This window comes from Lampetra fluviatilis, chromosome 27 (assembly GCF_964198595.1).
Source record: "Lampetra fluviatilis chromosome 27, kcLamFluv1.1, whole genome shotgun sequence".
Taxonomy (NCBI): Eukaryota; Metazoa; Chordata; class Hyperoartia; order Petromyzontiformes; family Petromyzontidae; genus Lampetra; species Lampetra fluviatilis.
The window spans coordinates 10,767,709-10,783,718 of record NC_136301.1 but is presented as its reverse complement, the minus strand read 5'-3'; the positions used below and the strand labels follow the sequence as shown (position 1 = coordinate 10,783,718).

Genomic DNA, 16,010 nt, shown 5'->3' with positions numbered 1-16,010 from the left:
CCACACAAATACAATCACTCAAATACACGCAACCACACAAATACACACAACCTCACAAATATCCACGCACACAAATACACACAATCACTCAAATACACACAACCACACAAATACAATCACTCAAATTCACGCAACCACACAAATACATACAACCTCACAAATATCCACGCACACAAATACACACAATCACTCAAATACACACAACCACACAAATATCCACGTGCACAAATACACACAACCACACAAATATCCACGAGCACAAATACACACAACCACACGAATACACACAACCACACAAATACACACAAACACACACAACCACACAAATACACACAACCACACAAATGCACGCAACCACACAAATACACACAACTACACAAATACACACAAATACATGCAACCACACAAATACACACAACTACACAAATACACACAACCACACACAACCACACAAATACACACAACCACACAAATACACGCAACCACACAAATACACACAACTACACAAATACACACAAACACACACAACCACACAAATACACGCAACCACACAAATACACACAACCACACAAATATCCACGCGCACAAATACACACACCCACACAAATACACACAACCACACAAATACAATCACTCAAATACACGCAACCACACAAATACACACAACCTCACAAATATCCACGCGCACAAATACACACAATCACTCAAATACACACAACCACACAAATACAATCACTCAAATTCACGCAACCACACAAATACATACAACCTCACAAATATCCACGCACACAAATACACACAATCACTCAAATACACACAACCACACAAATATCCACGTGCACAAATACACACAACCACACAAATATCCACGAGCACAAATACACACAACCACACGAATACACACAACCACACAAATACACACAACCACATAAATACACACAAATACAGACAACCACACAAATACATACAACCACACAAATATCCACGCGCACAAATACACACACCCACACAAATACACACAACCACACAAATACACACAACCACACAAATACACAAATACACACAACCACACGAATACACACAACCACACAAATACACACAACCACATAAATACACACAAATACACACAACCACACAAATACATACAACCACACAAATATCCACGCGCACAAATACACACACCCACACAAATACACACAACCACACAAATACACGCAACCACACAAATACACACACCAACAAAAATACACACAAACACACAAATACACACAAATACACGCAACCACACAAATACACGCAACCACACAAATACACACAACTACACAAATACACACAAACACACACAACCACACAAATACACGCAACCACACAAATACACACAACTACACAAATACACACAAATACACGCAACCACACAAATACACACAACTACACAAATACACACAAATACATGCAACCACACAAATACACACAACTACACAAATACACACAACTACACAAATACACACAACTACACAAATACACACAACCACACACAACCAGACAAATACACGCAACCACACAAATACACACAACTACACAAATACACACAAAGACACACAACCACACAAATACACGCAACCACACAAATACACACAACTACACAAATACACACAACTACACAAATACACACAAACACACACAACCACACAAATACACACAACCACACAAATACACGCAACCACACAAATACACACAACTACACAAATACACACAAATACATGCAACCACACAAATACACACAACTACACAAATACACACAACCACACACAACCACACAAATACACACAACCACACAAATACACGCAACCACACAAATACACACAACTACACAAATACACACAAACACACACAACCACACAAATACACGCAACCACACAAATACACACAACCACACAAATATCCACGCGCACAAATACACACACCCACACAAATACACACAACCACACAAATACAATCACTCAAATACACGCAACCACACAAATACACACAACCTCACAAATATCCACGCACACAAATACACACAATCACTCAAATACACACAACCACACAAATACAATCACTCAAATTCACGCAACCACACAAATACATACAACCTCACAAATATCCACGCACACAAATACACACAATCACTCAAATACACACAACCACACAAATATCCACGTGCACAAATACATACAACCACACAAATATCCACGTGCACAAATACACACCACCACACAAATATCCACGCGCGCAAATACACACAACCACACGAACGCATTTGGACAAAACGTGCAGGGCTCATGATGTCAGTTTTTTATTTATTGTACAAAACTATTCCCAACTCCCAAATAATAACATCATCAACGTTGTGTCTGTCTGGGCCCATTTGTGTGTCCGTGTGAGTAGATAGTGTAGCGGTTAGCACGCTGTGCTACGAACCTGGCGACCCGAGTTCGCTCGCGGCCAACACCAGTGGCGAATATCTTAACCGGTCCTGGGCCTCCCCTAGGTCGACTCAGCCTCAAATGAGTACCTGGTGCGGTGTGTAAACATCGCTAATGGGGAGACAAAGGCGGTCGTGCGTGGTGCCGGCCACCCACCCCCTTGCATGCCTTATCGGCCTTCATAGGTGCTCGTTAACAGCACTTGCCCTAACAGAATGTTAAGGCTATACGGGGATATGTGTGTTTGTGTAAGTGGATGCCCTATCAAAGATCACTTCTGGCAATTAAACAGTCGTGTTTAGATGTTAAAACTCCAAACAGAAACCTTTTGTAAGGAATCATGTCTGCATTAACCATTCATACTTGTGGTGAACATGCAAACAAAACATGCTCTGGTAATATATGCATTGTCCTTGAAACTGACTGTTGTTTATTGTTAAATTTGAATCACAGTTCCTATCATTACTGTTGTTACATTGTTTTCATAGCTTTATTTTGGTGATTTAGAAAACATATGGTTAAGACATGTTTCTTGCGGAAGTGTGGAGTTGGCCTGATAACTTTAATCTAAATTGTCTTATGGTTTTGATTTAATGCTTTCGTGACTGCGGGGATTCATATTCTTGGTTCTTTCGGTAAAGTCACGTAGAAGGGAAATAATAAAATAATATAAACATAAAAAAAAAAATCTCACGACGTTTCGACTGCAACATACGCAATCATCATCAAGTGTGAAATCCACAGCAAGAAAATTTGAAAAAGTTTTTTTGTGAAATCCACAGCAAAGTTTTTTTGTGAAATCCACAGCAAGAAACTTTGAAAAAAGTTTTCCTAATTTTCTTGCTGTGGATTTCATACCTGATGACGATTGCTTGTGTTGCAGTCGAAACGTCGTGATAATTTTTATTGTTTTATATTAATATTATTTTATTATTTCCCTTCTACGTGACTTTACCGAAAAAAACAATAATATGTCTTATGGTTGTTATTGTTTGACTTGTGATTTTTGCACACAGCGTTGTAATATGGTGGGGTTTTTTTTCTGGAAGATTTGCTGGTTTATCCAGGATCTTTCTGTTGCGCGTCGTCGCTTTAAAATGTTTTCTGTTCGCATTTTGTTTGTTGCAGATGCACCCGACTCAAGAGCCGCACGGCTCACAAGGCTACACCTAATAAATGGAACTTGAAAGTTTGAAACTTGTTTGAAACTCTAGTCGAAAACAGCTTGAGACTAGGCTCTAAAGTAAGCTCCTCTGGTGTGGACCAATCAGTTTAAAAGACAATGCATTTATTAACAGAGCATCTTTTTGTTTGTATGTTCACCACAAGTATGTGTTTGTTAATGCAGACATGATTACTTGCAAAAGGTTTCTGTTTTGGTGTCTTAACATCTTAACACGACTGTTTTATTGCCAAAAAAGGTCAAACCAATTATCATACTTTGATACTGGCAGGAAAGATCGGATGATATACATCACTTAATTAATTACCTCGGAAACCCCTCGCTGATGCTCAAGGCTTCATTTCAAAAGAGGGTCCTCGCGACAAAGGGGAACATTTCACCGAGCCGCTAGCACTTGGTTCGCGGCACCGACTCCGGCGGCCGCCCTAGTTAATGATGCGGGTGCATTCACCGTCGACGAGCGCCGTCTGCTTCACGGTAGACGCTCGAGATCGCGTGACGTCATTCGAAAGCGAGTAAGAAACTCCCTTGCCGGCGTCACTGTTCGCATAGTCCAATGTTTGAAAATATACACCGCAATTCTAGATTTGAAGCTTTCGTGACTGCAAGGATTCATACTCTTTGGTTTTTTCGGTAAAGTCACGTAGGTGAAATTTTTAATTAAATAAATGAAAACAACTGAATTAAATCACGACGTTTCGGAAGCAACACAAGCCTCCGTCTTCACTGTGGTGATTTTGCTGTGGCGTGTTCCACCTGAAAATGGAGGCTTGTGTTGCTTCCGAAACGTCGTGATTTAATTTAGTTGTTTTCATTTATTGTATTTTACCAACTTGACTTTACCGAAAAAAACAAAGAGTATGTACACCGCAAGTTTACTTAATTCGGTAAAATCCACGTCGCAGCATCGCCCCTCCCTCCTGGCAGACAATGTGAAACTTTGACCCTTTGTGATCGAGCCTCACGCCCGTAAACACCAACTGCCCACACAGTATATCATAAGTCTCATCCCGAGCTTATATATATATATATGTTTTATAAAGAAGGGATATTGCCCGTAACGTCACATATCATCTATTTTAACAGAAATATAATGCCACAGTGTTATTATTTACGAATATATTGAGTTATTTTTGTACAGACATACGCGAGCAGCCCACACGTCCTCTGGGTGGAGATGATCGTCCGTCGTTGCCTCCAGCCAGCCAGCTAGCAAAACTTGTTTTTCTTCTACTAATATCGTATCATAAATACGTGTGTGAGTGTGTGTGAGTGTGGGTGGCCGGGTGGGTGGGGGTAGGGGTGGGGGTGGACCTAATTCTTCGTCGAACTCATCTCGTCATCTGCGGCTCTTGACGGGTACGTGTTGAAGGTCAGAATGGCCTTGAACGCGCGTCGAAACTGCTTGTTGAAGGTGGCGTACAGGATGGGGTTGATGGCCGAGTTCATGTAGCCGAGCCACACCGATACCTTGTAGGGCAGAATGACGCTCTCGTCTACCGTGAGCATGATGGCGATGATGTAGTAGGGCAGCCAGGAGATAATGAAGGCGGCGAGGATAGCGCCCAGCGTCTTGGCCGCGTTGTGCTCCCGTTTCATGCTGGCCCAGCGACTCGCCGCGGCCCTGCCGGCCTCCTCCCCGCCGCCGAGGCCCGACGAGGCGCGGTCCATCGCGGCGATCTTGCGCGCCTGGCCGCGCGCCACTCGATAGATGCGGCCGTACATGAGCACAACCAGGAGCACGGACGTGAAGTAGGGCCACATGCCGATGGCGAAGAGGATGCCCACGCTGATGAAGAAGCGGCAGTCATCGGGGCAGCCGTTCTTCGCGATGGTTCCCTGCGACAGCGTGGGGCTCAGGCTGAGGAGGATCGGCGTGGACAGCAGGGCCGAGCAGAGCCAGCAGAAGAGGAGCATGACCACCAGGGCCCTCCTGTTCATCCGCTGCTGGTAGCGCAGGGGGTCGCAGATGGCCACGTAGCGGTCGTAGGCGATGCAGCTCAGGTGCAGCACCGACGCGGTCGTGAACCAGTAGTCGCAGAAAAAGTGCACGTGACAGAGTAGGGGCGCGTAGAACCAACACTTGTAGACCGACTTGTTTAGGGACAGGGGCATGATGACCACCCCGACGAGGAGGTCGGACACGGCCAACGACAGAGCGAGGGCATTGGCCTGCGTCTGCAGCTGCCTGAATAGGGCGACGGCGCTGACGATGAGCAGGTTGCTGAGGATGGTGATGACGATGAATAAGCTAATGGTGAACACCGCGACGGCACGGTCGTGCTTGGACTTCAGCGAGGTCGGCGTGCAGTTGAGGTTGGAGAAGGAGATGACGCAGCTGGGCGACGAGGCGAGCGAGGAGTTATCCATGGTTGGCGTCTGCAGTGAGTGGATTGCGCACAAGGATACGAGCGGTCACGGTGGAGATATAGGGCACAGTCCAGGTACCGAGATGAGGGAGCCGTTGCATTTTGCAGAAATAATTCAGGCATGTGCTAACCGCCGCGCCATCTCTCGCTCCACGCCTGAATTACTTCTGCAATATGCAATGGACGCATCTTATCGCCATTTATTTAGCGCCTTGACCGAGGCGCTTTGCACATAATCCACAATGGTGCACGTGTGAATGCAATGGCAGAGATTAGGTGAATAAAAAAAATAGAAGTCATCGGCAAACATGTGATGCGTGATGTCAATTGGATTGGATGGATGGGGAATGAGATGTTGCCATGGAAAGAGATTATGAAGAAGGAACAAGGATCATGGTTATTCGAAGGGGGAAACTATGTGGTTGTGCGATGAGCTAGGGAACATGATTGTAATTATTTCATTTGATATAGCGCCATTCATGCAATTGCATCGAACAACGCTGCACATCAATTAGCCAGTCCCTTCCACAGATAATACAAAAACAAAACCCCACTACTTAGCAAATCAAAACATAAAAGATTAATCGTTAAATAACGAGAAAATTAGTGCGTTTTGAGGGATGAGTGGAAACTAGTTAGCGAAGATTACACAATCACAATATATATATATATATAAGGAATATATAAGGAATCCGATGAGCTATTAAGCTTCGCACCGGCTCGCCGGCAGTGCAAGTCACGAATGTGGAAACAATGTTTCTTATTTATACCCTAATCCTAGTTTGGGTTAAAATCGCCTCGTTTTATTTGCAACCGTGTTGATCACAAAACTAAATATCACCACATTCGTCAATATCGCTGTGGCCTTAAATAAAACATAAATATAATAGGCGACGTTTCGGACCCATGGCCCTTCATCACGGCATGTACGGAGGCGTAGACAGCTACAGTCTGGATAGACTGTGCCGTGAAGAGTCATCGTCAGAATATTTTTTAATCCTGGAGAAATTCTATGAGCTATGAAGCCCTTTTCCACAGATGTCCAATCGGGGTGGGTCGGGAAGTTACAACAACAAACACGATAGGAGGGCTGCAGTCCAACGGGCGCCACCGTGGCGAGATGTTAACGCGCTCGCCTGGTCTACAGGAGGTCGTGCGTTGGATCCCGACCATGACGCCTGCTGCTGTGTATTTGGAGTTTGCATGTTTTCCCCGTGGTCGCGTGGATTTTTCTCCGGGTCCTCGGGGGTTTTCCCTCCACATTTAGTAACACGCGTTTCGAATATATCGCTGATATGTTTCCACGTGATGATAAGCCATTGCATTGAGCTATCATATTTGGCCAGGTCGCCAGTGAGTCAGTAGCTCAGTGAGTTACATGGTGAAATGAAAACAGTTGCGTTTTTAAGAAAGATGAGAACGTCACTAAAAACAAATTAATAAATACATAAATAAAGCGCAGTACCCAACCATACTGCTAGCTGGACAAAGGCCACCGTGGGTGCGGGTGGATTTACGACACGTGCCAATTGTATCGTCTGCCGCGCCGGGAGATTGAACGGGACTGGCGACCTCTATCTAGATCTCAGGGTCAGTGGTGTCTCGAGTCTCGCCCCTAATACGGACACGGTCCGAGCGCGAAGCTCGAGCCAATAGAAGAGCACTTGGAGGCCGCCAGTTGGGGGTTAACTGGTTTAACAGAACACACGTGCACAAAAAGCATGACGCAAACATCATCAGCGGTTCCCGAAGAACTGACATTGCCGCTGTGTTGTCTTAGGGACCGATCCATGCACGTGTTTAGCAAATGTTGACCGACTGACAGCAGCGGTGATGCAGTGATAGATAACTGTGGAGCGATGTCATTCGAATTGAGACTCGTCATCATGGTATAGTGACGAGTGCTGTCAGTCGGAGATCACATCTGTTTAAATGTATTTTGATGGAGACATATACGTATAAGCACACATACATATATAGATATAGGCATACAAAGACAATAATGAAGTTCCCCCTAATGGCCTTAATAGACCGTTGGGGCAAGTGATGTTAACGAGCACCTATGAAGGCAAGCACAGTAAGCGAGGGGGTGGGTGGGCACCACTACGCCCGACCACATTTGTCTCTCCAGCGCGGATGTCACACATCGCATAAGGTCCTCATTTGAGGCTGAGTCGACCTAGAGGAGGTCCAGAACCGGTTAACATAATCGTCATTGGTGTTGATAGTGAGCGGGAATTAAACTCGGGTCGCCGGGTTCGTAGTGCAGCGCGGTCATCACTCAATACCGCTCCCCATACATATACATACCCATACAGGAACAATATACATGTAGGCGTACATACATACACGGGTGGAGTGGTGGCACAATGGTTATCGCACGGTGCTATGAACCCGGCTGCTGAAGTTGTTTCCTAGACACGACTAACATCAGTTGCGAGCAAGGGTTGGCAGTAACGACACCGTATGAGATTTCTCTTCGAGTATTTCTTCCTCGAACAAAACAATAATATTGTATCGTAGTTTCATACCGAAACTTTACATTTATTTTCGTACCCCTACCTTTGAAAAAATGTCGTGTCGTACCAGCATACCGTGTCAACCCATACGGATTATCCCGTATTCTTGTACAGGGAAATTGAGTTGTCAGGTCCATACGGTGTACATCCATATCAATAGGGCACTTTTTTATATTTGTTTGTGTTTCTCCCTTTTGATGGAACTTTGTAGGATACATTTATTAGGGCACGGGGTGACCAATAATGTCTGAATTGGTCTGTAGTAAGGTAGGCACTGATAAGGGTTTGACAGGTATGGACCAGTACGGTAACATTTCAGTAAAATTGCGTGCCATAATTTCGTTCCCTTATATCGTACCAAAGAAAAATAAAAGCTCAGTAAATAAGGGATAGATGACAAGCACGCCTATAGGATATAGTTTTGCATAATTTGTTATTTTGTAGAAAGCTCCTTACTCTTAAAAATATACTCTGTAAACCTGTTTGATCTCTTTTTTACTCGAATTGACAAAGAACATTATAATCCAAAATTGGATTTTAATTTCGAAATATTGATTAAAAACCCGTTTAAAATCTGTTATCAATGGCAAGTGCCATTTTGAGAAATGAATCTTGCCTGCCGTTTTAGTTTTTTTGAAACCTGATGTATTAAATGTTGGAACCGCCCTTTAAGGACAAGAGAGTAGAATGATTATCAGAAAATAAGAAGCATAGCTTCTAATTTATCACCTGCGTTGGTATGAAAAGAGGAAAATGGTTGGAAAAAACTCTGTACTTTCGTACGGTACGTGATCACAAAAAATATCGTACAGCAATTTTGTACCGTACTTAAGAACCAAAAAATCACGTACCTTAATTTCCTACCGTACCGTAATGTCAATCTTAGTGATATGCACACCGATCCGGCTGGCCAGATTCGTAGTGCAGTGCGCTAACCACTGAGCCACCGCGCCTGCCAAATGCACAAAAATGACAAATATATTTTTGAGGAAAGTGCTGTTAGCGAGCACATCTGGATGCCGGCAAGGCACATCAGGAGGTGCGTGGACAGCAACACTCCCGGCCACCTTTGTCTTCCCAGTGGAAATGTTTACACACGCCACCAGGTGCTCACTTGAGCCTGAATCGACTTATGTATACACACACACGAATACATATACTGTTGACACACACGTATGAGTGTTGTTAGCGATCACCTATTAATAATGGCCCTGCACTCGAGTGGGGCGGTGTGGCGAGCACAACGCCCAGTATCCTTCATCTCTCCAGCGCTGACATTTAGACACCTGGCCAGTGTGATGAGCGGTGGCGGATCGGTTAACGCACTGCACTACGATCCTAGCCACTTGAGTTCGATCCTGGCCACGGCTAGCATCGGTGGCGAGCGGTGTCTGCACGCGGTCCTGATCTTCCGCTGAGGAATATACTCGGAGTACCTGGCGCGGTGGGTTCACATCAGCAACTGGGGAGACAAAGGTGGCCAGGAGTATTCTTGAACGCATCACCGTCTCGAGCGTCGTGCTGGCCTTAATAGGTGCTCGATATCTGTTAAGACTACCCGGGGCTCACATGTATTTTTTTTCAAATCCACGACTCAGACTTAAAGCTCCGCAAAGATGGATTCAATAAACTACTGGGGTCATACGCATCTTCTGGCCACCTCGCAGCCAGCTATTTACCGCAAAAAAAACATATTTCGTGCGATTCGTAAATACCTGTTTCTACATTTGTGGATATCTATAAAGACATCCGCAGATAATGTTGCTATTCCTATTCTCAGCAACGACGCCTTAGGACGTTCCATCACGAGTCACCAATCATGCAGGCGACTCGCATTGAAGCGGCAGCACTCGTACCTTCTAACAGTTCGCCAGCAGTGGTTAAAGCAGAGCCTGAAACGTCGAAACCGGTCCAGAGTTGTGCTTGCATTAAACCAATTCTGTCGAGATAAAACTAAACTATATAAACTATTTTTATTTTACCAGGTAAAGGTCCACTGAGTTCTAGCGCTCTTTTTCAGAAGCGACCTGGACACAAATTATAGCTCACCGACGTGGATTATCACGTGGAAATGTCTAGCAGCTAAATACTCAAAGCGCATGCTTCCAAAATGTGGAGAGAAAAACCGGAGGAGCCGGAGAAAAATCCACGTGACCCCAGGGAGAACATGAAAACTACTAATTTACAGCCGGCGTCAGGGTTGGAATCGAACTAACAACCTCCTACCATACCCGGCGAATGAGTTAACATCTCGCCACCGCAGCGACTCCCAGAAGAAGGTCGTGCGACTAAATGGGACGCTAAAAAAAACAACCTTTTTTATGTGGAGAGACAAATATGGGGAGTAGGCGATTCGTGCGCTCTTGTTGTGTTGGCAAATACCGGGTTGGGGCACCCGTTGTGCGTGCGAGTGGTTTTACCGCTTCTCCCACGCTCATCCGTCCGCCCTTCTCTCCCTGCTGCTGATCCCCTCCGCTCCCGGCCCCTCGTTTTTTCACCGCTCGTCCGGGTTTATATCGAACCCCCCCCTCCCGCGTGCCCCATTGCCGGCTACCCCCCTTCACCCTACCCCCGACACCCCCTCGACCCTGTGGGATGAAACCAATTAAAATTAATGGCTCTCAACTCCGCCGTGCTCGGCCGTGCAGGGGTTAGGGGCGTTTGGGACATTTGAAGACGACGACAACAAATCGTGTTGAGCTGCACACTGAGCTGCGGTGGGAAATGGTGGGAGAGGGAGGGAAGTGGCGGGGGAGGTGGTGGGAGAAGGGAGGGAGAGAGGTAGGGAGGCGGGGAGTAGAGTGTTGGGTTATTTTTGCGTTGTGACGCGTAAGCATTTTGCTGAACAAACACCAACTCCGAGTCGAATGTGCACCACGACAGATCGCAATTAGTCGTCGATTTAGAGCGCAGCCCTATAATTGCCTGCTCACGCCACTCTGGATGGTATGATTGGCCTCTTCTTCCATGCTTGGAAGAGGGTGGGAGTTACCCACAGTTTACCCCACCTGCCTGTCGACTAACTGTGGTGCACCCGGTCGTACTACTGGGTAGCGGGGGTGGGTAGCGGGGTGGTAATAACGTGTGCCTTACAGCAATGAGCATTTGGGTTCGATCCCCAACTCGGACGTGAAGGTAGCATTCGCTCACTGGACATAGCATTTGTCCAGTACGTTTGTCTGAAACGTGTGTGGTGTTGTGAGACTGTAAATTGCACCGGTGCGTATGCATATCGTGAATTCTACAAGTGGCATGGCCGAGGCCCATGTCTTAATTCTAGAAAACGTAATTATTATTATTGTTTCAAGTAAGATTTGTTTAAAATAGAAATATGCATATGGAATAAAATGTTCGGGGTCAATTAATTGGGGCCCACAAGACATCTGGACCACCATGTACTGTGTTCATGTGCCGTGTTCATGAGTTGGTGGAAGTCGCATCCGGATAATCTGGTTTCATTGGCGGAACAGATGAACAAGCAGTAAAAGGCGGACCAATGCAGAGGTCAAGGGCAAGTAGCAGGAGTAAAAGCGGGCACAAGCAAGCAGAAGCAAACAGGAGCAAGACGCACGCAGGAGGAGCAGAGTCACGTAGGATAAAGGATAACAAATTAATTCCTGGAGTGTGGAGACACCACACAAAGGGTCACGAGTGCTAGATCCACTGCTGTAGACCCGGGGTGCGAATTCGCCGCATTGAGGCCCCTGTGTGGAGGAGAGTGGAGCTTGCGCTGTTGATCCACAGCCGGGCGCGGGTGTTGGGAGGGAGTGAGGTCCTCACACCTGCGTGAGACTCACGGCCAGCAAACTCATCAGACTTCCACGCATGGACTGCAGTCGAGTGACCCACGAGGTGCGTGCCCAACCTAGGGCTTGCGCACCAGAGAGAGAGAGAGAAGGGAGTGGCATTCGTCTCCTTTGACTAACCAAGTGCGGCATGGAGGTGCATTGAGTGCTGTGTGGAATTACATCCAACGCAAGCGATGTGGGTGCCAATCGCAAGCTCGTGACGGGGAGACGACACGGTTGGTGTGAGCGGACATTGCATTGTGGGCTTGGGTTGATCACCATCGGACTTGAGTTGCCACCAAGCAGAACCCTCCAAACTGCTTCCGTGAACCTAAACAAAACATCGGCACTGGAGGCTTCACCGTGAGCTCCGTTGCGTCTGCGTGCCGAGCGCTCTGACATCGCCCGTGTTGGGTGCTTTAATGCAGAGGCGCCTGTGTGGAGACTTGGAGTTTGTATGACCTCGCCCTGCCTCTGTATGAGTTTCCACCGTAGCGCGAGATGCCAAATACCTCGCCTGGTATACAGGAGGTCGTGGGTTCGATCCCGACTCTGACGCCTGTATGGTTGGAGTGTGCATGCTCTTCAGTGTTAAAATACATGGTATAACCCCATGTGTCCTGACTTTTGTACATAAGTATGAATACTGTTTCGAAGTCATTTAATTTGCAAGTGAGAAAATCGTTTGTATCGTGCGTAACATTCCTAACACGCGCGGTAGAGGTTGCAATCGGGTACCCGATACCCGTACCCTACCCGATACCCGGCTACCCGTACCCGGCCGGGTACGGGTACCCGTTTGCGACCCTGGTGCGGCCGGGTACGGGTACGGGTAGGCCGTGAGTCACTGGTGAGTCACCGTTTGTCACTCATTTCCCAACGTCTTGTCTTTTCTCACAATTCAAGTTCCTAGAATCAACCCACCCGCGCCTGCAACATGGCTTCATCCCAGAGTTCGCAATCGGGTACCCGTACCCTACCCGATACCCGGCCGGGTACGGGTAGCCGGGTATCGGGTAGGGTACGGTTACCCGTTTGCAACCCTGGTGTGGCCGGGTACGGGTGAGGGTAAGGAATCAAAACCCGTTTTCAATCTCTGACGCGCGGGCATTATTCTACCACTAGGGGGCAGTGTTGTTTTTTATTTTTACCCAATGAAGTAAAAACGACATTGATATATCAACGTACAAACTGCATTGCCACGTGGTCTGTAGAGTTATCAACGTGTAGACTACACTTCCACGTGGTCTGCAGGGCAGCACATCCATTCCCTTGCCCCCCAACTTCCACCCCATCCCCCGCCCCACTCAAACACTCCACCGTCAGTGGGAAAATCTTTACTGTATAGCCTTACTCAGAGCCGGGGCCAATGCCCCGGGCCCCGCGCTTTGTGGGGGGGGGGGCGTTTCACCCCGCTATGGACGGCCCTGGCCTCACCTTCGTGGTTTTCTCTGCAACTGGGTGGAGCTTCACGAATCGCGGCCCTCAGGGGACCATCGCGGGTTAACGAGGAGCGCTTGTTTTAAAACAGCCTCGGGCAAATTACCGATCCCGTGAGAAAGTTAGGGGAGATTTTATTTTCCTTTTAAGGGTCACGTGGGATAAGTGGAATTATTACTCGTGACCGCACGGAATTCTGCTGCTGCTAATGATGATGTTTATAACGCTGATGATGATGTTGCTGATTGTGATTATTCTTCTGCTGATGCATAAGTTGCTCATAATGATGATTATTATTTTTAGGCTGCTGATTCTGCTATTGCTAACGTTGATTATGAGGGCGTTCTGTTGATGATAATGGTACCATCAATATAAATCTGATTAAAGCCTACATTTCTAGAATAGAGATCTGTCAAGATACAATGAACTCAGTCTGGACGTGGACTATCGACTACATCTACTCGTGCACTCGGAGAGAGACAGAGAGAGTGTCATGGAGTGAGTAACAGACACACTGGTTCGGTAGCCATGTTATTTGTTCTCGTCGTCAGCAGCTTCATCAGTGGCATGTGGGTAGGGACCTGAGTCCACGTGAGTCCACGTGAGTCCACCGTCGATTCCAGTCAAGGGGGCACTCTGTGACAATGTGCGATGCGAAAGAAGTTCAACATACAGCACGGTGGAGGGCACTTATGGTGCCGCTGTGAGTGGAGTGTTCTGCAGGATTGCCAGGAGGATCTGTCCCCCCCCCCCCCCCCAGAGGTGATCTCTTACCGAGGTGGATGCTTTCCGGGGAAATGTGTCAATCTTTCGGTTAAGTCACGTAGGTATCAAATTAAATAAATCCCGACGTTTCAGGCGCAACACAAGCGTCCATCGTCAGGTGGGAAAGCATGGCCTGCCTCAGACTGTTTTAAAAACAGTATTGGAAAGCATGGTCTGCTGCTGAGGCAGACCATGCTTTCCCACCTGATGATGGACGCTTGTGTTGCGCCCGAAACGTCGTGATTTATTTTATTTTCTACCTACGTGACTTTACCGAAGAACCAAAGAGTATGGATTCCTGCAGCCGGGACATTAAGAGTCCCGTGTACTTATCCCCTTTTCTGGTTTCGTGAGATACAACATTATTTTTTAATTCATCTTATTTTACATTCATAGAGCGCCTTAGTTCAAGGCGCCCTATAATATGGTTTAAAAAGCGGTTACAGGAATAGAGTGATTTCGATGGCGAGAGCAGTGCAAGTGTCGATGAATTAGTGTCCGTCGCAAAGGACACGCAGGGGTCACGAAAAGGCAGGGGTGGGACGGGAAGGAATGGAGGCCCCGGAGGCCCCCATCGTCATGGGCCGTGAAGGCAGTCGTAGCATGAGCTAAAACCGTTCCGGCCCGCACACTAACATTCTCTGCAGTCCCATTCAAAACCTGCAAAAATGGGGGTTGCCCAGGCTGAACAATCGTCTGCGCCCCCACTAATGTCAAGCCCCCCGTTACAACATTGGACGGTGACAACAAGACACCTGCCGCCCTCTCGATTCCCGGGAGTGGTTTCCGATAACGCAGCGGAATAAGCATTTGCGATCCAGGTGGAACATCAACCGATACTTCGGAGAGCGCCTGCACCTGATGGTCAGGAATGGACTGGCCCCAGGGTGATGGTAAGAAGGCAATCTGGCGGCCCCCCGGTAATTGGATACAATTTTGATCCACCCGAATCTGAATGGGCATTTTCGCCAGGAAATCTGTTCCCAACAAACAGGGCACCATGAGGGACCTAGAAATTAACACCGTCCCAGATACCGAAACACCCCCAACCATTATGCTGGCGTCCACTTGACCCACAATGCCCATACTACCCCCATTCACCGCTATGCACGAGTCATAAACCGGTCGCACCCGCTCCGGAGGAATGGACAGAAGGTGAAATATGACGTCCGAGATAATAGTTGTGGACGCACCCGAGTCCACCAAAATATGCACGTCCACCCCTTGGATGGAACCCGGCACAGTGGACGACCCAGTAGCGGCCGCAACTACCCTCTGTGCCAAGTTGCGCCACTGCGTGAGCGAGCAACACGGCTCTTCCAGCGCTACCCTGCTAGTAACATTATCCTGACCCCGCGGCGAAAGTGATGCATGAGGTGACCGGCCTTGCCGGGTGTCTGATGCGTACCGACTTGCCTGTCGTGGTTGTTCTTGACTTGTCGCAGCCTTGGCAGGGGCCTCCTGCTGGAGTGGCGGCC

General features: G+C 47.2%; 1 protein-coding gene across 1 annotated transcript; it reads right to left on the bottom strand.

The window, feature by feature from the left end:
* Window positions 1-4,965: 4,965 nt before the first annotated feature.
* Window positions 4,966-10,981, bottom strand: LOC144942577 (trace amine-associated receptor 365-like). The gene is made up of 2 exons (XM_078869431.1): window positions 10,960-10,981; window positions 4,966-6,030 (listed from the first exon to the last, which is right to left on the bottom strand). Exons 1-2 carry the CDS (start codon window positions 10,975-10,977, stop codon window positions 4,966-4,968), a joined length of 1,083 nt encoding a protein of 360 aa, XP_078725557.1. The 5' UTR covers window positions 10,978-10,981.
* Between the last annotated feature and the right edge of the window lie 5,029 nt (window positions 10,982-16,010).